At 36.2% G+C, this 21949-nt stretch overlaps 3 protein-coding genes across 3 annotated transcripts; all 3 read right to left on the bottom strand.

The window, feature by feature from the left end:
- Nucleotides 1-3112: 3112 nt before the first annotated feature.
- Nucleotides 3113-7824, bottom strand: LOC143538515 (protein DJ-1 homolog D-like). Its single transcript, XM_077032066.1, has 5 exons — nucleotides 7733-7824; nucleotides 7541-7657; nucleotides 6631-7074; nucleotides 4729-5094; nucleotides 3113-3533 (listed from the first exon to the last, which is right to left on the bottom strand). Exons 1-5 carry the CDS (start codon nucleotides 7787-7789, stop codon nucleotides 3345-3347), a joined length of 1173 nt encoding a protein of 390 aa, XP_076888181.1. The 5' UTR covers nucleotides 7790-7824; the 3' UTR covers nucleotides 3113-3344.
- A 5022-nt stretch (nucleotides 7825-12846) lies between these two features.
- LOC143538511 (PITH domain-containing protein At3g04780-like) lies at nucleotides 12847-15711 on the bottom strand. Its single transcript, XM_077032062.1, has 8 exons — nucleotides 15688-15711; nucleotides 15515-15601; nucleotides 14716-14839; nucleotides 13685-13733; nucleotides 13543-13600; nucleotides 13357-13403; nucleotides 13206-13283; nucleotides 12847-13044 (listed from the first exon to the last, which is right to left on the bottom strand). The coding sequence occupies exons 1-8, from the start codon at nucleotides 15709-15711 to the stop codon at nucleotides 12996-12998; spliced, it is 516 nt and encodes a 171-aa protein (XP_076888177.1). The 3' UTR covers nucleotides 12847-12995.
- Nucleotides 15712-17713: 2002 nt separating this feature from the next.
- Nucleotides 17714-19693, bottom strand: LOC143538495 (uncharacterized). Its single transcript, XM_077032051.1, has one exon. It carries the CDS (start codon nucleotides 19610-19612, stop codon nucleotides 17789-17791), a length of 1824 nt encoding a protein of 607 aa, XP_076888166.1. The 5' UTR covers nucleotides 19613-19693; the 3' UTR covers nucleotides 17714-17788.
- Nucleotides 19694-21949: the final 2256 nt, after the last annotated feature.

Below are 21949 nucleotides of genomic sequence, written 5' to 3'. Positions count from 1 at the left end.
CGTAGCATGCTTATAGGATATTCAAAGAAAACTTATCATTTTGTTTATTTATTTGTTACAACTTGTATTATTTGATAAACTTGTGTTACATGAAGATTTAAATGGAATAATGTTATTATGGTCACCTAATAGTGTCACGTGTGTTTGAGCAATCTGTACGTTACACTCAGACGTCTCAGCTTTAGCCGGAGTGTTACAATATGTAGTCACAATTTTGATGTCCAATTAGTTTTTTAGAGTTTTTCAAAAAGACGGTGTAGTCAAAACTCAAAAATACTCTGCATCAATCATTGCTCAGTTGTTACTTTTTCAATTTTGTAATATAAATAATAATATAAATGTGAGGCTAATTGGTTTAGATTGGTCAAAAGCCAAGCCCCCCCCCCCCACCCCCACCCAATCTACTTCCTCTCCTCAAGCATTGTGTACACAACGTTAACACCCAAAACGCCTATCCAAAATGCTCGACTACGCATGATCTATAATCACCACTTTGAAGTGGTGGTATATTTTCCTTAGGGGTCCCATATTCGTATCCCCCGGATCATTTAATGCATATTTAATTCACTATGCTAAATACATATATTAGTGTTTTTATATAAAGAGTGAAATTAGTTTTTATAAAACAATTTTTTTATACTTATTATTCAAATATAAGCTAACTAGGTTTGTTAAAGGTGGTTGGTTATTCAAATTAGGGGATAATATGAAACTGTTAAATGTATTATATGGTGTTAAAGAGGCAGGGTCTCAAACCCACTTAAGAGGAACACAAGTCTTCGTAGGAGGCTCCACACTTGTCGTGGAGCATGGACATTGAAAATAGATAAAAATAAATGATGCTGGCGGAGGTTCCACCCTATGCCAAGCATCCCTTCCGACATTTTAGAAGATTTGACATTCAAGATCTTCCTAGGTATGGCACAAAAAGGGATATCCGGGTGAAAGAGATCCCCAACCAATGAAATAGCGACAACGCATCGTTAGTAGTACTACATATGTGGTACAAATGTCACCATCAGTCAGCTGGTTTATCCACCAACTGTCTTTGGGCACTTGCAAGCCCTCTGATTTGTGGATCTCTTGACAACGCAGATGATCCACTCACTCTCTCCTTCATTTCGGCTATAAATAGCATCCCACTTCCAACGGTAAAAGGACTTCACTCACCAGTATTTAGCGAATTCTTATTATTGTTCGGTCACTGATACTGATTCTCAAGCCGGAAAGTGGTTACGAGAAGAAACCCCCCCCCCCCTCTCTCCTCGTAACGATTCTTATTTAGCGATTCTTATATCAGTTTGAAAACGGGTAGTATTGGGTTAAAAGCAGTTTCTTTCATGTAGCGTTGGAATCGAATCGGTCCAGAAAGTGGTTCTTGTACTCCTCTAGCATCTTCCACTCACTAGGGCTGATATTATAAAGTTGCATGCAAATTGTTGTTTTGAGTCCACCACTACAAAGATTCAGAATATTCGCATATCCAACGCACGCTTTACTGGTGTCGACGTCGGCTTGTAATTATATATTCTAATCATTAAATAAATATTCTAATCATTAAAAAAATATAAAACACAATTTGGCGACCTTCTTTCATCTTTCCTTATTTGTGGTTCTCAATTTGAAATTCTCTTAGTAGTACACTTTTAGCCGACTTTTATTTATATTTTGATTACAATAATTCTTTTAGTAAAATGCAAAAGCCGTCTTGGAAATAATCACTAATAAAATAAACAAATATAGTATTTTTGGAAAAACAGAATATTTAATATACCAGGACGACCCAACCTATTGGACTAAGTGTTGTGAAAAGAGATTAGTTAACGAAAATGCTGTCACGTCGTTGTTACATAGGTAGTGGGACATTAGCTAACCAACCCAAAAAACAAGTGTTATGAATGAGATTAGTTAACTAAAAAAAACATGATTTGTCGCAATGGGATGGACCCTCATAAAAAGAGCCCTTAGATGTGATTGGTTTAGCGAAATAAACTTAAGCTTTGTTATAATACGATATTCGTTAAATTAGTAAATCTTTTATATACAATTGAACAAATTAATATAAGAGAAAAGTAGTTAAATTAGTAAATCTTTTATATACAATTGAACAAATTAATATAAGAGAAAAGTATGTAAACAGAACCGCCAAACAAGCGGCAATTCCTTATTATCTCACATTCTCTTGCACTTCAACTTGAAGTTAGCGTTGAATGCCGTGGATCGTGCAAAGATAATTTTTTCAATCACTCTAATCGAATACCAAAATCTTAGAAGTTTAAGAGCCCTAATTATAGGGCCTAAATCGGTCCGTAGGGACCACCCATGTGTATTTTGTGTTGAGTTGTATCTTGTATGTAATAAATATATGTTTTTTTTTGCTATAAATGCCAAATGAATCGATATGCATATGCATATGCATAATATAAGAGAAAAGTATGTAGACCAACTAATAAATATTAAGTTGCGATTAACAGGATTGGTGCATTAACAGTAATTTGTGTACTTTTCAAAATTTGTGTTTACAAATTGAACACAAATGTTGCTTTCTAAAGGTTGTTCACAAAGTTTTTTTTAATTTAAATTAGTATAACTAAATACATGAATTTTGTGACAGACCTAATCTATACGAACATTGGTACCAGTATTCGTTTCTATGGCTTACGGCCGTTGTAAAACATGTGTCAATAACCTTATCACAACTGCATTTCCTTGGTTCATCTCTCAATTGTTATACTGAGTGCCAATACTATACCAACACCATAAACCGAACTGACCGAAATTGAACTCCCGCCACATCGGACCAGGAAATCCCACTAGTTTTATTTCTCATTTAATTACAAATAATGACTTTTGAGTTAAAAAAATCCAAATTAACTTGACTGGCTGTCATTAAACAACATTAGCACCATCTGTAATAACCGTCACCTCCACTACACTACCTTTTTTTTTGGAACAATCTTTGTCGTTTGTGGGATTTGAACCCAATACCTCCCCCTTCCAAACCCAAGTGTTTAAAGGCTTTGCCTTTGCCAACGGAGTCTAAATGTTTGAAACGGGATTATATTCAGAGCTTAACTTGCAAATACATGGAAAAAACAGTCCAATATGATAGCCCGTGGATGGGTCTACCGTGCCTAAACGAGTGGTTCTTGCACATCTTTTGAGATAGCTCAACAATTTAGGAAAGGCGTGTTCAAAAAGTGCTTAGAGATTGTTTGGTGGCGATCAACTCACCATACACGAAACTTATTATCAGTAGCGTAAGGTTACATGCATTACGTGTACAAGAAAATGTATGGTGGTTGTGGTTACAAACATACCATAGCACAAACACAAACATCATACTAGAAATGTACCTGTACACCAAGCAGCGACATGAACTGAGCTATGAACTGAGGATGTCCTGGCCAGGCAGCACCCGTGACCAGATTTCCATCCGTAAAGCAGCGATCTATTGGATCTGGTTCCAACCAGGATGCGCCACCCAACACAACATTTAACTTCACAGCAGGATATGCGGTGCATTTCTTCCCCTGGTAAATGCAATGAGGTTCCGTGGTTGGTCACAAGTTTACTAATAAAAAAATAAACGTATGTATATATAATATGTTGAGAAACGCAAGAACCAAATAATGAACTGGTACATTGTGCATAAAGAATAATCACAGTGAGAGAGAAACAAAGACGATTACATAGCGTATAACATTTCAAGTAATATGTTGCATTATGCGGTTTTCATGGTTCTTAACAAATTGTTGGTTCTGAAATCAACACCCCTCAATTGGTGGGTTCAAATGAGAAGACTAAATACTTGAGCATCATAATAAACCATTTTATATGCTAGTGAATATAAAAATATATCAATGGTTAGTAGAGGTGTCAATGATTTACAAAATTTTTGGGCCACACTGACCAAGTTGGTTGGGTTGTCGAATTGACCGGTATTTACGATTTGACGGTTTAGCGATTTTACAGTTTTGGATAACTTACTAAATTTAGTTTTGGACAACTTTTTAAAATTCTTTTCAAAAGCTTAAAACTGTATGTATATACACACACAAACAACTTCATATTCCTAAAATGAAAAAAAATACAAATAATAAATGTTAAACGGCCAGTTTGGTTTACATGCCAGTTCCAAGTTCCACATCGTTAACCGTCAAACTACCAAATTCGAAACGTGAACCGAACCATACCTATTTCAATCCAACCAATTTAGTTTGGTTTGGATGGTTTTGTTGGTTTCGACGGTTTATGACCACCCGTATTCGACGGTGAACACATTATAAGTATTAATGATTCAACAAAAGCCGGTGACTATTTAACGGTTCTCATTTGAATCCACCATATACATAATATAGGAAAATTGGATTTTAATAATCCAAAATTGTTTGCTGATAATATTCATATTTGCTCGTTGACCGATGATAGTCCTAAATTTCACTTTTGTTGCCAAGAGCAACCCCGGTAGCATAGCGATCATAGATATTACACTTCATTTACATGTGATTTATACTTGATTCTACTAGTAAGTCTGAGCGTGTCTCCATTTCATTCATAATCATTATTGTATGATGACTATGCTACCAGGATTGCTTTTGGCAAAAGAAGTATAAGTTAGAATTATCACCATTTAACGTGTAAATATGGATTATTATCGGGCAATAGGTCATAGCTAGGATTATTAAATTCCCATTTTCCAATAAAATACAAAGGTCTTTTACATACCTTGAGAACACCAGCAGCAGAGAGAATCTGTTGACCATGGCAGATGGACGCGACAGGCTTTCCAGCATCCATAAAATGTTTAGCGAGCTTAATAACCTCAGGGTCTAGTGCGAGATATTCTGGAGCTCGACCTCCCGGGATGACAAGAGCGTCATAACTTGAAGCATCAATGTCATGGAAGTTAGCAGTTAGTGTGAAAGCATGGCCCGGTTTTTCACTGTATGTTTGGTCCCCCTCAAAATCATGGACAGCTGTAGGGCATGTATCACCCGCTTTCTTGTTGGGGCAAACCGCATCTACATGGCAGCATTCAAGAGCTTCAAGGGACTGAAAAGGAACCATTATCTCATAGTCTTCCATGTAATCCTGCCATAGGTCAAAGCTTGCGTGTTAAAGAAACCTACTTTTAGTTTATTCATGGAATATACTTTCATAACCACATTTATGGTGCTAGATTCTGATAAACAAATGAGAAAAGAAAAAACAGGGAGATTAAAGACATTCCTAATAAATTTCAACAGTAAATTCAAGAAAAGTGGAATCAAAAGTAGGAAAAATAAAATGTAGAAAAATCAAAGGTTACTGATACAAGAAGAAATTGAAAAAAAAAAACAGATGATGTTCTGTTTGTTTTTATAAAGAAATTAGAATTGATTCTCACTGCCAAGAGTGGTCATGAGAGGTAAACCTACTCTGATACCACCTCAAGTAGGACAGCTTGAAATAGTCTCTCCTAAATCTAGAGTTAAAACTAGAATCCTGGTTAAAAAAATTCTTAAAAATCTGGACTAAAATAATGCAATACAAATAAAGAACAAATATAAATTAACAAATAAGGGTATATATGAAATTAATCCTAACAAATAACTCAAAACTATAATAATGGATTTTCTGTCCAGTAGTGGTCTTCTATCTACCCTGATGCGTCATTAGCTTGTCAGTTGTAACTATAAGTTGGCAATCATATAAAGGAAACAGTTAACCTTAATAAGTAAGGGCTATACCAGCAACCAGGTCCCTTAATCCCTTATTGAAATTGATCAAAAATAACTTCCATTTGCATGCAATTTACCCTTTTCAAACTACCAAAGTCCACAATTAAAGTCAGACTTCACTAAATATGATGAAAATATGTTTGTTTTCTTATAAGAATTTATTACAACAGAAATAGACTTGGAATTCATATAAAAAACAAAGCATCCACATCAGCATATTTAATCATATACTTTGTCTACATCATCATTTTTCATAACTTGAAAGCCACATGAGCAATATTTTAACCTGTGAAGCCAGTTACTGGTAAAAAGTTGAAAATTTTTTCATACATTAATGAAATCAAAATAGTTTGACCTAAAAAAAACAAAAAAAAAAGTGAAAATTCATCTCATAATTTGACATATAAAGATGAAATCAGTAGCTAAAAACACAGATATATTGATAAACAATCAAGTAGAATTTTGGGCAGAAACCAAAAGAACCGATCGAAATGACCGTACCCAAACAAATACCTACATAGGTTTACTAATTTTGTAAAAACTGAACTTTCGGTTCGGTTTTGCATGTAAGTAATACCAAAAAAACAAACTGAATTAATGAATTTTTATTTTTAATCAACTTATAAGAATTCAATAAATAGTGTAACACAAATAGTTTAGCCCAAACGTATAAATAATCAATTACTTACTAATTACGAAAAAGAATTAAACCGGAAGTTTTAGGCCCAAATTCATTATTTTGGGTCAAATTTTTTCAGCCCAAAATTTTCAAACTCAAATGGCAAACCGTTTCAAAAATTCAAAAACTGAAATTTTAGTTTTTGGTGCGGTTTGAGGGCAAAGCAACCCACGCATACACTTAAGTAGAAGTGATTGAACATTGCATAAGGAAAAAATTGAAACTTACCCCACAAAGGAACAGAACACGTTTGTTGGAACCGCTTACAGTAGCTCCTAACACCTTAAGAAAATGACGGATAAACTCAGGGTGACCAAAGTAACTAGCTGCAGTGACTAAATTTCCATCAACCGTGCATGCAGCCATCGTCTCGGGTTGTACCCAATGAGCACCAGCAGAAACGAGCACGGGTCCCACAGTAGGATATGCTGTAACTTTCCGACCTTTTACTACATCAGCAGCAGCCGCCAAGATAAGTTGCCCGTGACAAACGGAGGCGATCGGCTTTCCAGACTTAGCAAAATGTGTGACCAGGCTAAGAACAGAGTCATTCAAAGCAAGATACTCGGGTGCACGTCCACCTGGCAGAACCAACCCATCATACGTGCTTGCATCAATTTCATCAAATGTGGCATTGAGAGTGAAGTTGTGCCCACGTGACTCAGAGTATGTCTGTTAAAATCAAAGTAAATCATAATAAGATTGCTAGCTAGTAACTACTAAAAGTAACAGGTCTATCTTACTTCTGGTGTGACTTGTGAGTTATTGAAAGTTAATCCTGAAGCGCGTTTAAAAGAAAGTTGGAGGCCAAAGTGACAGAGTTTAATTAATAGTTTGATTTATCGGTCTAGTAGTTTATTTATTTGCTGGTTTATCTTATATGTTTAGGAAGTCAATTAGTTTAATTCTGTGTTGGTGTTCTATAAACTATATATGGTTATAACTTGATCTACCAATCTTAATAATTCTTATAACGACAGCGAGTAAGGTTAAATGAGTAATTTCACTCCTATAATTCTTAAGTGTTTCTCACATACATAAATCATAATTAATAGTTGATAAGTTAAACATAACTGTTACTTGTTTCTAAACTCTTAATTATAAGCAAGTGCCTGCAATTAACAAACAATTAGTAGACCTGGTGAGCAGAAGCTTGATGAACAGCAGTGCGGCAAACATCGCCGGACTTTTTACCGGGGCAAACAGCGTCAACGGATAGTCCGTAAGCTTGCAATGCCTGAAACGGAACCATCGCCTGCAAAATCCAATCAATCAAACTCATGTTAACAATTCAATAAGACTAAGAAGAAGAAGAAGAAGAAGAAGAAACCTCAGAGTCTTCCATGTAATCGCCACATATCATCAAAATCTTCTTTGATTTCGCCATTTGAGCTCAAACCAATTGTGGACGAGGGTTTGTTTATTAATCAGATGATGTCTGTGAGTGTGTAGTGTATATTGATACCGCCGCTCTCACTGTTTAAACTTTATTTTGCCCCTTTGATTATTTCATTCCGCTTAATACGTCCCTTTTCTATATTGACTTTCACATATTTAGTCCTTTCAACTTATAAGTTGTTAATAATAATAATAAAAAAGACAAAACAAAACGGCCGACGACGGCGCTAGCCATCACTTTTACTTATATATGGTTATGGTATTGAAACTAAAACAAAAGAGTTCAGTCGATTAACATTACGCTTATTATGGTATCTAAACTAAAAACAAAAACAAAACAAAATGGCTGGCTATGGCGCCAGCCATCACTTTTACGTATGTTAAATAATAATAAGCTTACCAAAAGTTTTCTCACAAACGAGTCGCTATACAAAGAATTAGCAACTGATTTCTCTAATTTTTAAAGACATGAAATCATCATATATTACTAATACAGATTAAAATAGGATGTCGGTGTCCCTACAAAATTAAAAAAGAAAAAGAAATAAAAATCCTTGTTTAAATAAAATTCTAATGGTAGTAAGCAGTAACTACTAAAGGTTTCTTTCACGCAATTGATAAACCTTTGATTTGGGTTTGTGCTCCCGGGTTCGCACCCTTCTCTCCATTTTTTTTTTCTTGGTTGTTTTTTTACCTCAAGTTCTTAGGCGTAGTTTTTTTTTTTTTCAAGTTTCTTTGTTTTTCCCCTCTAACTCACATAGTATTTGTGTTCTTTTAATTAGGTTGATCTTTTGAATCTAAATCGTATATATAGAATTACTCAATGTAACGTATAGAGCAATTTTGCGAGAAGTCCCACTAATTGGACTGAGGGCTGTTTGACAAGTGATGAGCTTTAAATGTTGAACCAGTAAGAAGTCTGAATGATTAAGGGGCTCTGATGTAACAGCCCAGCTACCGCCGCATCATAATATTGTCCGCTTTGGCCGGGACGTACCACTATCGCCTCACGGATTTGCTTTTGGTTGCCCAGGTGAAGACTTCCCAGAAGGCCACCCATCCTAATACTACTTCCACCTGAGCACACTTAACTGTGGAGTTCTCCTCTCATCCACTACTATTAAGCGCCCAAAACGCGTTACGATGGGGAAGGTATCCACCTCCTTATAAAGAAGGCTTTGTTCTCCTCCCCAACCGATTTGGGATGTAACAGCCCTGCTACCGCCGCACCATAATATTGTCCACTTTGGCCGGGACGTACCACTATCGCCTCACGGATATGCTTTTGGCTGCCTAGGTGAAGACTTCCCAGGAGGTCACCCATCCTGCTACTACTCCCACCTGAGCACGCTTAACCAATGGCAAAGCTTTACTTGGGCGGGGGGTGCCCCCCCCCCCCCCCCGGTATTTTCGCGTAGTAGCGTAAATTTACCTGTTTTCGTCCGAAATTTTTTATGCGTAGTGTAAATTTAGGCGTTTTCGGCTGAAAATTTGAGTCCGGCGCCCCATCATTTGTGAATTTTTGTATGTATTTTGAGTCCGGCCCCCACGGTGTCTTAGTCCAAGTTTCGTCATTGCGCTTAACTGTGGAATTCTCCTCTCATCCACTACCATTAAGCACCCAAAAGCGTTATGATGGGGAAGGTATTCACCTCCTTATAAAGAAGGCTTTGTTCTCCTTCCCAACCGATGTGGGATGTAACAATCCACCCCCCTTAGGGGTCCAGCGTCCTCACGGGACCTGGCACCACCAGTCCGGCCCTGTCTCTGATACCATCTGTAACAGCCCTGCTATCGCCGCACCATAATATTGTCCGCTTTGGCCAGGACGTACCACTATCGCCTCACGGATTTGTTTTTGGTTGTCCAGGTGAAGACTTCCCAGGAGGTCACCCATCCTGCTATTACTCCCACCTGAGTACGCTTAACTGTGGAATTCTCCTCTCATCCACTACCATTAAGCGCCCAAAACGTGTTATGATGGGGAAGCTATCCACCTCCTTATAAAGAAGGCTTTGTTCTCCTTCCCAACAGATGTGGGATGTCACATCTGAGCCAGTAAGTGCTGAACCAATAAGTGTTGTTTGGTTAGACATCTGAATGAATGTGTAGAAGGACTATTTTACCCATCTGAACTATCTTGTGCTGAATAAAATATATTTGTTTAGTCAAAGCTCCTAATAACATATTTTAGAAATTTTTGACATGACTCATTTGTATAAAAGGTAATGCTTACGAAAAACAAAACCTGTTTAATAACCAACAGTTCACAAGATACGGCTGACTCGATAATACATGAAGCCCATAACTAATTACTTAAAGCAACTACGAAATAATGCTGCTTACGAAAAAAAATGATATTATCACAATTCTCCACTTCGTTGACCCGCTCCGAAGACTTTATCATCTCCAGCCTCGCATACCATAACTTTACCTAAAGCTGTCTCGTTAGTGCACTTCACTCAGTCACTTTAATAAAACAACCACACTAGCTTTACCTACAATTTATCACCACGAAAGATTAGCCATGGCTAGGTGAGGACTCATAATTAATTTCATTAATTTCAATTGTTCCATTAATTAGCAGGTAATGCTCTTAATAGTTAATATATACACACCACACACAAACACTAGCAGAGAGCTCGCGCTTCACGGCGGGTGTGAAAAAAGAAAAATTAAAAAGCTTTTTAAAAATACAAAAATCTCTTTTTTTTTTAATTTCAAAATACTACATAAACCACAACTAAAGATGTGGTAAGTGTAGTATAATGAGTAACTGCATTATCATTAGCACATCAACATTGCCCATAAGATTACAATGACGGTTATGATAATTTTAACATCAATTTTTACATAATAGAGCATGTTAAAAGCATACTAAAAAGAATTACAAGGTGGTATACAACTATCAGAACCTATTGCTTGTATCTTCATCAAACCCTAAGCGAAATATCAGGTGTGGTGATCATACCAAGTTTAAAAGTCAAACATCCAACTTTGAGGACATTAAAAGAAAGATTACTCCGCATTTAATAAGTCAAACATCCAATTCTGGACAACCAAGCTCAAATCTCAACAATTTCAACCATTTCTTGTATTCTGCATTAAGAATTCCGATATGAAGCTATGAAAGGCTACCGAAACAACATTTATTTACTTATTTAAAAAAGTCCCACAAACAATCAATAATTAGCATAACAACCATTTAATGTGGCAATAATTGTTTCCAAATCAGTTTCTTTACACCAAAGTACCATACGGGTACAGTTTTCTGATCAAAACCAATCTGAACATAAAAAATCAAAATTACATACAGCCAGTTTGTGGCCAAAAAAAGTTTTTCATGCATACATTTACAGCCAGCACGTTGTATGCATGCAAACAACTTATTGATATTAATTTTTTGGTTTGATGAAAAAATAAACAACAGAATAAAGTCGAATAAAGTCGTAATATGCCAATAAAATAATAAAATATTGATACATGTTTCCGTATTGCAGTGCGAAAAGAAAACACAAAACCAAACTTGTAATTCAATTATTGAAAAGGTACAAAACCAAACATGATTTCTTCAACACAATTTGAGAATTTGCAAACACAAAGCCTAGCTTTTATACAGATACAACAAGTACTTTAACCAATCATGATTTGTGCAACACAATTTGAGAATAACCATTTCTTTCAATAAATACTTGATCTTTCGCAAAGTAATTATAAAATTCCAAATTTTAGCTATTTTTCATGAGAAATTGACAATAACCACAAAAAAAAAAAATCAATATGAGGGGCCTATGAAGTTAACAGGAAGGAAATAAGAAGTTTCCTTATATTCTCATCCCACCCCCGATCTCTAAACCAAAAATTACACTAAAACTCACTTTATTTTCTCTCTCTGTTTCAATTAAATAATACTTTTTATACCTTTTATCATTACCTTTTCTCTTTCCTTCACTCACAACTACTTTCAAAATATATTAAAAAATTATAGGGATAAACAGTAACTTTTCAAATATAAAGAAAAGTCACTACTTCTTCTAAAATATAAAAACTCTTCACTCACAACACCCTGGATCACTTTCTAAATTATAAAAACACCCCTCACATAATATGAGGGGTTGGATGAGAATGCCCTTAACTGCATAGTGGTTATGTAGTTTCAATTACAAAAGGTATTAACTCAATCTAACAATTTACAGTATGAAAATAAAAACTTTAATTAATCAAAATTGAATCAATATAGTAGCGAAATTGGATTAATATACCTATAAGTTCAAAGGCAACTGCAGGAGGGGTAATAATTCAGCCATTCAGGAGGGGTAAAGAAGGAGTAATCGCAAAACCTGACATTGGGCAAGCCACCATAGTTGATTTAATGAATAGATTATTGAATCTTTTGAGAATGGAAGAGAAATCGAAATTGAACCTGGTTAGCCACGAGGATGGAATCGACGAGCAGAAATACACGTGGAATGGTGTGCTGGGTCGGTGGCGGTGATGGTCGACAGGTTCAGAGGTGAAGTACGATGATAAAGATGGGTGGTGAGGAGGTGAAGGTCTGCTGAATGATTTAGCAACATTCTGAAGCTAAATGATTCAGGATATAATCCTGAACCATTAAGAGGTTTAAATTAATGAACCAAACACCCCTATATATGAGCAATTCAGACTCGAGCATCTTGAGCATCTGAATGGGACCATTCAGAACCAAACAAACACCCCCTTAATCGACTTCGTTTCTTCAATCATGTCAAATATGGGTTTTTGAAACTTCCTTGAGTTCTGCCAAAAGATCTCTGGAGAACTATTCTTTTGCTGACGATGTCAAAACCTCTATTTATGTCATTCCAAATTCAATATTTGAATGGTGACGATATTGGTCCATCGGTCCATCCATTTAACAAAATGCCATCCGTTTAGAAAACTCTTTAACGTTTGAACATTACATGGATATGTGAAATTACTCATGCGAAAGTAAACACCTCCAAATTAAGCAGTTTACAATGATAATATGATAAACGAAGCATCCAATCGCTACTTAAAAAAGAAGTGGTCTAAAAACAAAGTGCCAGGCAAATGTCACAAAGGATATCCATGACCTTATTATAAATATGTTTGTAATGGTAGGTCCAAATCTATGTTGCATTACATGCCATCAAACCAAAACAGTTAATAACCAGTTCAAACAACCCTCTTCATCAATGATCTTCGATCTTTTTCAAGCCTTTCATATCTGTTGTTTCCACTCTGCAGCATAGATAACATTTAAATATCTGATTATTACAATTTCAACCACCCAAGTGCATCCAAACAATAAGATATCGCATAAACACTGTAATGCCATCTATAATAGCACGTGAAAGAGGTACAAAACGTATACACCAAGAAAGATGATACAAGAAACTTACGTGGTCCCATGCAGAATGATTTTTTGAACTTTTGTAATATCCGAACCAGACTGATTGTCCTCAATGAATATTGTCAAACTGACCCAAAGCATATGTTAATTAGCCAGCCTATCGTTTATCATGATCTCAAGTAAAGAAATATATGTATTACCTGCGCATGTTTTGAAACTTAACATACTTCAACACAACTGGTTTACCCTGAATGAACATAGAACCAAAACACTGAATAAGAAAACTGGCCAAATCATCAAGACTTAATATATTACTATTGCAAGAATAATAATTTATGTGTTCATTAATTATATAAGGTATTAAAGAAAATGAGTATGTGGCTTACCTGGAGATTCTCGGGAGATAAAGTAAGTGTGTCACTAGGGGGGAAGTCGCTAACATTACTGCATTACATATAGCCATTGTAATAACCGGTTATATATGATAAACGAACCAGGAGAATAACTTATTATATTTTTTTAAGTTACCTGAATCCCATGTGTTCCTTGTTTGTATAAAGCTTTACGGTTTGAGGACCTACAAATTGGATAAAGAGTGTAGGAAGGTCCAATAGATTCACAATAAATTTACAACATTATATCTAACTGGACTTGAGTTCCAGTAACAAATATTGGTAAAAGGTATTGATAAGAATATAAGTCACTTCAAAAACAACAAGAAGCTGGCAACCAGAACATTTACATGAAACTTTCACAGGTTACATTTTATAAGAAGATTTGACAAAAGCATATACTCATATGTTACAAGCTGTCTCAAATTTCCAGACCATCTTCCATGTCATCACATTTTTAGGCCTTTTATATCTTTATTGTTTATTGTTCTTGCATACCAGAAGATATAATACTATGCACTAGAGCATTTACATGAAACTTTCACAGGTTACATTTTATAAGAAGATTTGACAAAAGCATATATTCATATGTTACAAGTTGTCTCAAATTTCCAAACCATCTTCCATGTCCTCACATTTTTAGGCCTTTTATATCTTTATCGTTTATCGCTTCTTGCATACTAGAAGATATAACACTATGCACTATTTAATGTTAATTAACTGCTGTTTTATAGATGAACAGAACTTTTATTACTTTTTGGATTTTCAGCATATCAAATTTAGCTTGTACTTATTACAATCAAATAGTTTGCACATGCATGAAGTGAGTTCAATACTCCCAATAATGCAAAACTTCTATATCCAATTATAGCCAGAAAAAAAAATAGTTTCGTTTAGTAAAAAGGTTAAATTCCTTATTTATCTGACTGGCTGTTATGTTAGAAATCATCACAAGATATTAGTGAAATTGATTGTGGACCATAAGTATTCTCTTGATTAGCAGTATCGTTTATAGCCAAAAACATGTATTAAGGTATGGTCCATGTCATACATTATTGCAGGTACACAACCAAACAGATGCATGATACAACTAGAAGGCCAGAAAAATGTACCTTCATCCTCAGGTCCTTTAATAACAATAAAATGCAGAAGGCCAGAAACATTTACCTTCATCCTCAGGTCCTTTAATAACAATAGAATGCAGTTTGATAACTTGAGTGAATGGTATATAAATCAGAAGTTGCTCATCTGCATCACTTTCCAGATTTAGACCCTCGTCTTCTCTATAACCCTGTTCCACAAACCAAAACATTCAAAAATTAAAAAGATCATGAAACCAAAAAACACATTGACAAATATTTCTCACTTCACAGGTTGTGCTACACACACGAACCCAAGCTAATTGTACTAAGCTGAAGTAAGATTCTCGTGTATATTTGCATGGGGTTGAACAGACTAACCTATCTTCCCTACCCCCCCCCACACACACACACACTCACTTTGTCATTTCCTAACTTTGTGCATCTCACGCATTCACGCTAAACTTTTAAACTCGAAATTTCAGATGAATTGTACTTCATTAATCTATCATATTAATAATCCATATAACCGTGAGTTCGTGACACCTATTTAGGTGAATATACTTACTTGTGGTTCATGAGTTGGTATGGTTTTCTCACCAATCCATCACCGTTATCAGTAGTTTACTACTATTACTTTAGTACTTTTGTATTGTGCCACACTCAAAGTTAGTTATCTGGATACTATAGTTTACATGTCAAGAGGAGTCAGCGGTGTCAGTATCTTCCGGAATAGCGAAAAGGTTTGGCCCAACCCAGCCTCACCAAACCCTACCAGTGTAAGTGGAAAGCTAATTGAAATTCACTAGGTCTGAATCTTAAAAACCTCGGTATTAATTAACAGCAACTATCTTAAAAACCTAGGTAAGAAATGAAAAGTGAGCTACCTGTTTGAGAGCATTGGCGAAAGGATGAGCCGTGTTCTGGTTGAGGCATTCGACTCCCGTCCAGTCGATGAAATCCAGCAAATCCACCTGCTCAAACATATGCATCACTTAACTTCATATTACAAATCAAGGAACAGTAGGTATTGAAATTGGGAGTAAAACCTGAGGATTGCGGAAGCAGCAGATTCAGTAGACATCGTTCCGTTCCGTTCCGGTGAATGAATGATTGAAAGAGTGAAGAAAGACTTGTGCAACACGAATATATATATTAATTTTACACAGTCGTCTTACATACAGTACATCAAAATAGACGTTCCTTAGTGCTATGTGTGGACGTGTGGTTAATAGTTTGTTTTAAGGCGGTGTCGGTCTTCGAGAATTGTTAAAATATTTTGATCTAAATGAGAAAAATATTTTGAGACTTAACTAAAAAGAATATTTTATTGGTTTTAAACAATTTAATTTTTAAACAGGCTTACTTCATTATTATTTGGGTTACGTTAAAAACTTTTGTATAAAAATAGACTAGAGCTCACAGCCTTTTCTAAGTGAAGGTTGAAGACATAATTGGGGATATAAAGTCTATCGTTTTCTTTGGTACAAGAATAAATCGAAAGATAGACATATAGATTGGTCAAAGTGGTGTAAATTTGCATTTATGTAGTTTCTCTTTTGTTTTGGTGGGGTTTCTCTCTGTTTTGTGGAGGTTGCGGTTTTGACGCGTTTTGTTGTTTATAAAAGTTTATTGTTCAAAAAAAAAACCCACAACTTTTTGGTTGGAAGTCATACCTCTTTGCCACTAAACTAAGCTGGTTGTTATGTAATTGATTTAAACATTAAATATACATATTGTTTTTCATATAAATACATATAATTTTTTTTATTAAAAATTAAAAAAATCAGGCCTAGCGGGGCATCAGGCCGGGGGTCGTCGACTACCCAGACCATCCCCCCCCCCCCCAGGCCGGCCCTGGGAGCTATGAAGTCTGAACTGTGAATTTTGATAATAACCATGGATTTTAACGTTAGGCTTTAACACGGTTGGCAGATGTTAAAAATAATCAGTTGAATTTCGATATATAAATTTACGCGCCTATAAAGAACTTATTCTATTGGACAAATCAAAGGTTGCGGAGAATACATAGTTTGTATTTTGTAATGCTAAATATTGTGAAGAATAAGACTCGTGAATACAAAGTCAGTGAAACCCCATTGTAAATTCTTTATGCAGAACAAGAAATTATTATGATATTTGCTCGTCGAAAGGAGGCTTCAAAAAGTTTGTAACGCTACAAGATCTTATTGACCAACTTCATTTTAACTTCAAAACTAAACCAAAAGGCCTCCCTAGTCTACTTTTTTTTTTTTTTGCAATGAAGTGGCAGGTAAGCGGGCAACAAGCTGCGTCGCAACCCTCTTTTAGATAGCAAATCCAATTCTACTAAAAACAAAGTTTTGGCTCTTACGGGCCGATATGACCTATCAGATATGACCTATTAAGGGTTGATCAACTGATCAAGGTTAAGCATTCCTCTACTTTTTTTGAATTTTTTATGTTACATATACTATAAAATTTATTGATCTAAGCATGACACACAGTGGAATGGTTAACCTTGTTTTCTCACAAATTAAATTTTTTTCTCAATTTTACTTTTAACTACAGGCATCCTAAGTTACTAGTCATCAAAGTTGTTAAACCTCACTTTGGAACACCAAATTCTGGTTATGGTTTACAAGCAACTTAAGTTACTCTACTTTTACCCGATTTTCCAATAGAAAAAAAATATGGTGATGAAATAACTTCGTTTCAATACTGAATGTTGTTTAATATGTATCAATACTAACGAATATGCTTAAACCTTGCCTTCATTTTCAGTGACATGCAAACAAATGAAGCAAGAATAGGCTTGCATCTGTGTAGGATTAATACTAGTGTAGTCACTAGTTCATAGGCATATATGTTTATGAAGAAGGAAAAAGAAAATATGTACTTGTATAGACCAGAGTGAGCTTAAATAATCACAACTAAATATTTAGGAAATATAGGTGAGTCGATATAAACTGGTTAGTGAACCATTAAAATGAAAAACATATAAGTTCAGTTTAAATTTATTTGATACATTTATAGAAACGCATTTTAACCAAACCGAGCCCAACCAAACCATTAGTTAATAAACATCTTTTATTATGTAACCCCAAAACCGAGTTTACAATAAACTCCTTTCAGTAACAGTAAACAAAATTTATAAAATCGACCACAAAACTTGAACTGAATCAATGGGCTCGAGCCACGTACGCCAGAGAAGCAGCCGCAGCTAACAGTGTCGTCGCAGATGACACCATGGTCCAGAACCCCTTCTCCTTTTTAGCCGAGCTTTTAACCAACTCAACCTGCATTTTCATCTCTTCCAATCTACTCTCTTTATCCATCAAAGCTCTCTTAATCGCTTCAATCCCTGCAACATGCTCTTTAATCTCATCTTCCACACCGTTTTCTTGATCAAAATCACCGGTTCCTTCACACACCATCACTGTTTTCTTCAACATATTCAGCACCTGGTTCAAGTTAGCCTCTGCTGCACTAAGTTTACCCTCCAGTTCGACTCGATTTTCAGCAAATCTTGCTTCTAGATCAGCTACTTCTTTAACCAACCCTGCACACTGATCGGTTAATCGATTCTTTTCACCTAAATTCTCCTCATTTACTGCTGTCAAAGCTGATAACTTTAGGTTCAAATCTTGAATTTCCATTTTCATTGATGTGATCGTCTGGTTTAAATCATCTGCTACGGCTTTTTGATCATTAAGTTGCTTGACAACTTCATCCTTCTCAACTGTAACCTGATCAAGTAAAGATTTGTAGCTTCCTGATTCAATCTCTAACTCCTTGACTTTCTCAATATGCTTAAAATTTGACTGTTCCAGTGACGAAATCGTGTCTTTACATGCGCTTAACTGTTCGTCTTTCTTGACAATCTCATTCTCCACGTGCGTCTTAACATTCTCCAATTCGGTTTTCCGTTCAATAACCTGCTCAAATGCAAGCTTCTGCTGCTGCAACTCGTCCATCACACCCTGCAAATCTTTCAAAACCAAACTCTTTTCATTAACTAAACACTCAATCCGCCTCTCGGTTTCCTTCTTCTCTTCAACCAACTCACTGATTCTGCTCTTCATCTCCACTTCATTATCCAAACTTGCAGCATACTTCTTCTCCAAATCAGCAATCCTCTCACGCAATATTCCCTCTTCGGTTCTCATCCTCTCTACCAGCTTCCTAAGTTCATCCTCTAAACCTTGCAACTCAGAGTTCTTATCATCTTGTGCAGCCTTCTCGTCCGCAATCACCTTTTTCTCTTCAACTAAATTAGCAACATCCCTCCGCAATCCATCAACCATGCTATCCGATTCAACCAATCTCGCTTGAACATCCTCCTTTTCCTTCATTACCAATTCAACCCGCATCACACCAGCTACATTCTCCGCCTTTAATCTATCACACTCCTCCTTCAATTCCGCTACCTCCGTCAAAACCCGAGCTTCCTTTTCCTCTATTTTAGCTACCTTCACTTTCAATTCATTCACCTCCAAAACTTTACCCTCCAACAAAACTTTAATCGCATCCCTCTTGTCACTAACCCGAGCCGAAACCGCTCTCTCTTCGTCTATTTCGACCCGAAACTCGCTTAACCGCTTATTCAAACCCGCAATCTCCGACTCCTTCTCGCGCTTCACCCTCTCAATCTCACTCTTGTCCTCCAAAACCCTCTTCAAATCATCCTCCAAACGCTCCATTAATTGATTCAACTGCACATTCAAATAGACAAAAACTACATCTTTCTCAATCTCCAGCCTCACCAATGCTTCCGTCAGCAAACCCATCTCGGATTTCAACTCATCGTTCTCCATGACCGTCCGATTAACCTCAGACTCCAAATACGTATTCTTCTGAACCAACGAGTCAACCTGCTGACGCTTTTCAGTGGTCTCTTTAAGCAACCTGTCGTTGAGTGATTTCAAGCTTTTAACCTTGTCATAGTCGTCCATTGTTTGATGGGGTTTGTGGCGGGTGGTTTCGGGTGCATTGGTTATGGCCATGGGTTAAGAGTTTGAGTGGGTTTGTGGGGATTGAAGATGAGAGGTTTTAAATTTATTGGCGGTGATAGGTTTCTGTGGCTGAGGATAATAATAAGATGTGGATTTTTAGGGTTTCGATTATAAAACAAACTATGGATTTATGGAGTCGAGAAATATGCATGCAAGAAATAATATTGATTTATGAGAGGATATCTAGGATAACCAGGTATATTTCAAATCAAAATAATATTTGCGTTTATTTTCAAAGTGTTGGTTATAAATACAGTTCCTGTACTTTGACCAAAGGTACACTTTTGGGTATTTAATGTTTTAAAGGTTACAAGTTTGGGTTCATGGTTTCAAACTTGTAGCACGTTTGGGTTGTATGACCCTTTCATCCTTTACTATTGTACATGTAACTCTATTTATATAAATGCGTTGACTATTTATGTAAATGATTACAAACATATCACCTCTCACTCATTTTCGGCTTCACGCCCCTTCCCTCCATAAACGTGGTCATGGGTTCGAGTCTCACGGATGACGCAAATGAAGAAGCATGAATCAGAGCAATATTAGGGTTAGATCTACGTTACCAGAATAAGGATTTAGTAACGTGGTTGGGTAAAATGGATGTTAATAGACCGAGATCCTGCAAAAACAACCCACCGTGAGCTCGTTACGAGAATGACAAGATGGAGTGTCTTCTTGTAACCACCCTCCGACATGAGAATTGGTAACAATTTCTAGAGAGAGAGAGAGAGTATTGAATGAAAAGTGATTGATGATTATGAGAGTATTTATAGCCGGGGGTGAGAGAGAATGATTAATCAAGTTGTCACTATCTAAAAGATGTTTTCTTTTACCTGGAGTGGCACGTGGCCGGTTATGATGGGGAGTAACAGCTGGCCATGTGCTAGACTGTTGGGGAGTATCCAGCTGGCTCCTCCTCATTGGTTACACCTTCACATGCTCTCTATTGAGAAGGTAAACGTCACTATTCAGGAATCTTCTATTTGCCAACTGTCTTTTATTTACAATGTGAAGTCATTCTTTCTCCTTCCTATGGGTGCCTCCAGCAAGCTTCTAGAAGAATGTTCTTACATTCACTTATTCTTCTGCCTGCGGGTTTCTGTAGATTTCTGACGAATTGATTGAACTTCTACTTTTTGGCGGGTGTCTTTCGAGGGTACTATTCTTGGCAGAAATGACCCGTAGAAGTGTCTAACGGACCAAGAGCTTCTGGGTCTATTTCCTTATTTTACGACCCTACCTCTATACCACCATTTCATCACCAATGTAATTGGAAATGAAGAATCGCACCACGTAGTTTGGGTTTGGGGTTGGATGGTTCTCCATCGAAGACTGGTGGTTTATCACTGACCATGTTTTAAAGGAAGACTGGTGGTTTAAGTTTAAGGAAGATGGGTTTTGTGATTGAAAAAATAAAAGAAAGAAAGTATGGGTAAAACCAAACAAATGAGTATAACAATTTTAGGTTAGAGCAATCTAAATTACGATGGCCCTATTTATATCTATGCATTCCAGAAAACCAAACTCTACTAAACAAGGAATAAGATAAACATAATTGTTGCCATAACAAGAATATGGCTTTCTAAGGGTTCAAGGTCCAAGGATATACTAAGCTCAGAGCTTCCTAGGTCTGTTAAGAACAACAACACCGTTAGCCTAACCACATGAGGGGTCTCTTGCGATCATCTTTTGACGTGAGAGTAAGATATTATATCGGGAGCTAGTTGATAAGTAGGGTTGTCATTTTTAACTGTAACCCAAAACCCGACACGAATAATTATTAACCCGAACTCAAAAGTCCCGTACTCATGAAATCCGAACTTGAATCTAATGAAACCGAGTACAACCCAAACTAATACGAGTCGAGTACCAATTACTTTTTAATGGGTTTCGAGTAAACCCGAAAAACCTGAATAACCCGTTTGACTAAGTATTCTATTTAATTATTATATCACCTGCCTTAGCCTATTTAATGAATATAAATTCCGTCCCGGTTTCAACCCCATCTATCGATTACTATTCCAACATTCATTCGACAAGGTATTTATTCAATCAATCGAATCCGTTTTACGGGCTTAGTTCATCAGTCGACTGGTTGTTCATTCCATCAATCGAAGCGTTCTTCAGACTCTTTCTATTGTATTATGTAGTTTGTTATTTGCTTATATAAGTTCAAATTTGAAAATGATATGTTTGCTTGAATTTTAGCATATATATATATATATATATATATATATATATATATTATTAGGTTCATTTCAGAAGTAATTCTTATAACGAGAAGTGCAAGAAGTAATCCCAACCATTAGATTATTAATCAATGGT

The sequence above is a fragment of the Bidens hawaiensis genome, unplaced genomic scaffold (assembly GCF_021521415.1).
Source record: "Bidens hawaiensis isolate Kalapana, Puna unplaced genomic scaffold, B.hawaiensis_p1.1 tig00011635_1, whole genome shotgun sequence".
In the NCBI taxonomy this organism is placed as follows: domain Eukaryota; kingdom Viridiplantae; phylum Streptophyta; class Magnoliopsida; order Asterales; family Asteraceae; genus Bidens; species Bidens hawaiensis.
This window is presented reverse-complemented; position numbering and strand designations above follow the sequence as displayed.

What these genes read in the sequence shown, in the direction of transcription:
- LOC143538515 (XM_077032066.1), bottom strand. Translation starts at nt 7,789, where the DNA reads ATGGCGAAATCAAAGAAGATTTTGATGATATGTGGCGATTACATGGAA. An exon ending in ATCAAGCTTCTGCTCACCAG is followed by an intron (nt 7,075 to 7,540) that starts GTCTACTAATTG and finishes TGATTTTAACAG; the next exon opens with ACATACTCTGAGTCACGTGG. An exon ending in GTGTTCTGTTCCTTTGTGGG is followed by an intron (nt 5,095 to 6,630) that starts GTAAGTTTCAAT and finishes GACCTATGGCAG; the next exon opens with GATTACATGGAAGACTATGA.
- LOC143538511 (XM_077032062.1), bottom strand. Translation starts at nt 15,711, where the DNA reads ATGTCTACTGAATCTGCTGCTTCC. An exon ending in TATCTCCCGAGAATCTCCAG is followed by an intron (nt 13,404 to 13,542) that starts GTAAGCCACATA and finishes ATGTTCATTCAG; the next exon opens with GGTAAACCAGTTGTGTTGAA. An exon ending in ATCATTCTGCATGGGACCAC is followed by an intron (nt 13,045 to 13,205) that starts GTAAGTTTCTTG and finishes TCTATGCTGCAG; the next exon opens with AGTGGAAACAACAGATATGA.
- LOC143538495 (XM_077032051.1), bottom strand. Translation starts at nt 19,612, where the DNA reads ATGGCCATAACCAATGCACCCGAAACCACCCGCCACAAACCCCATCAA.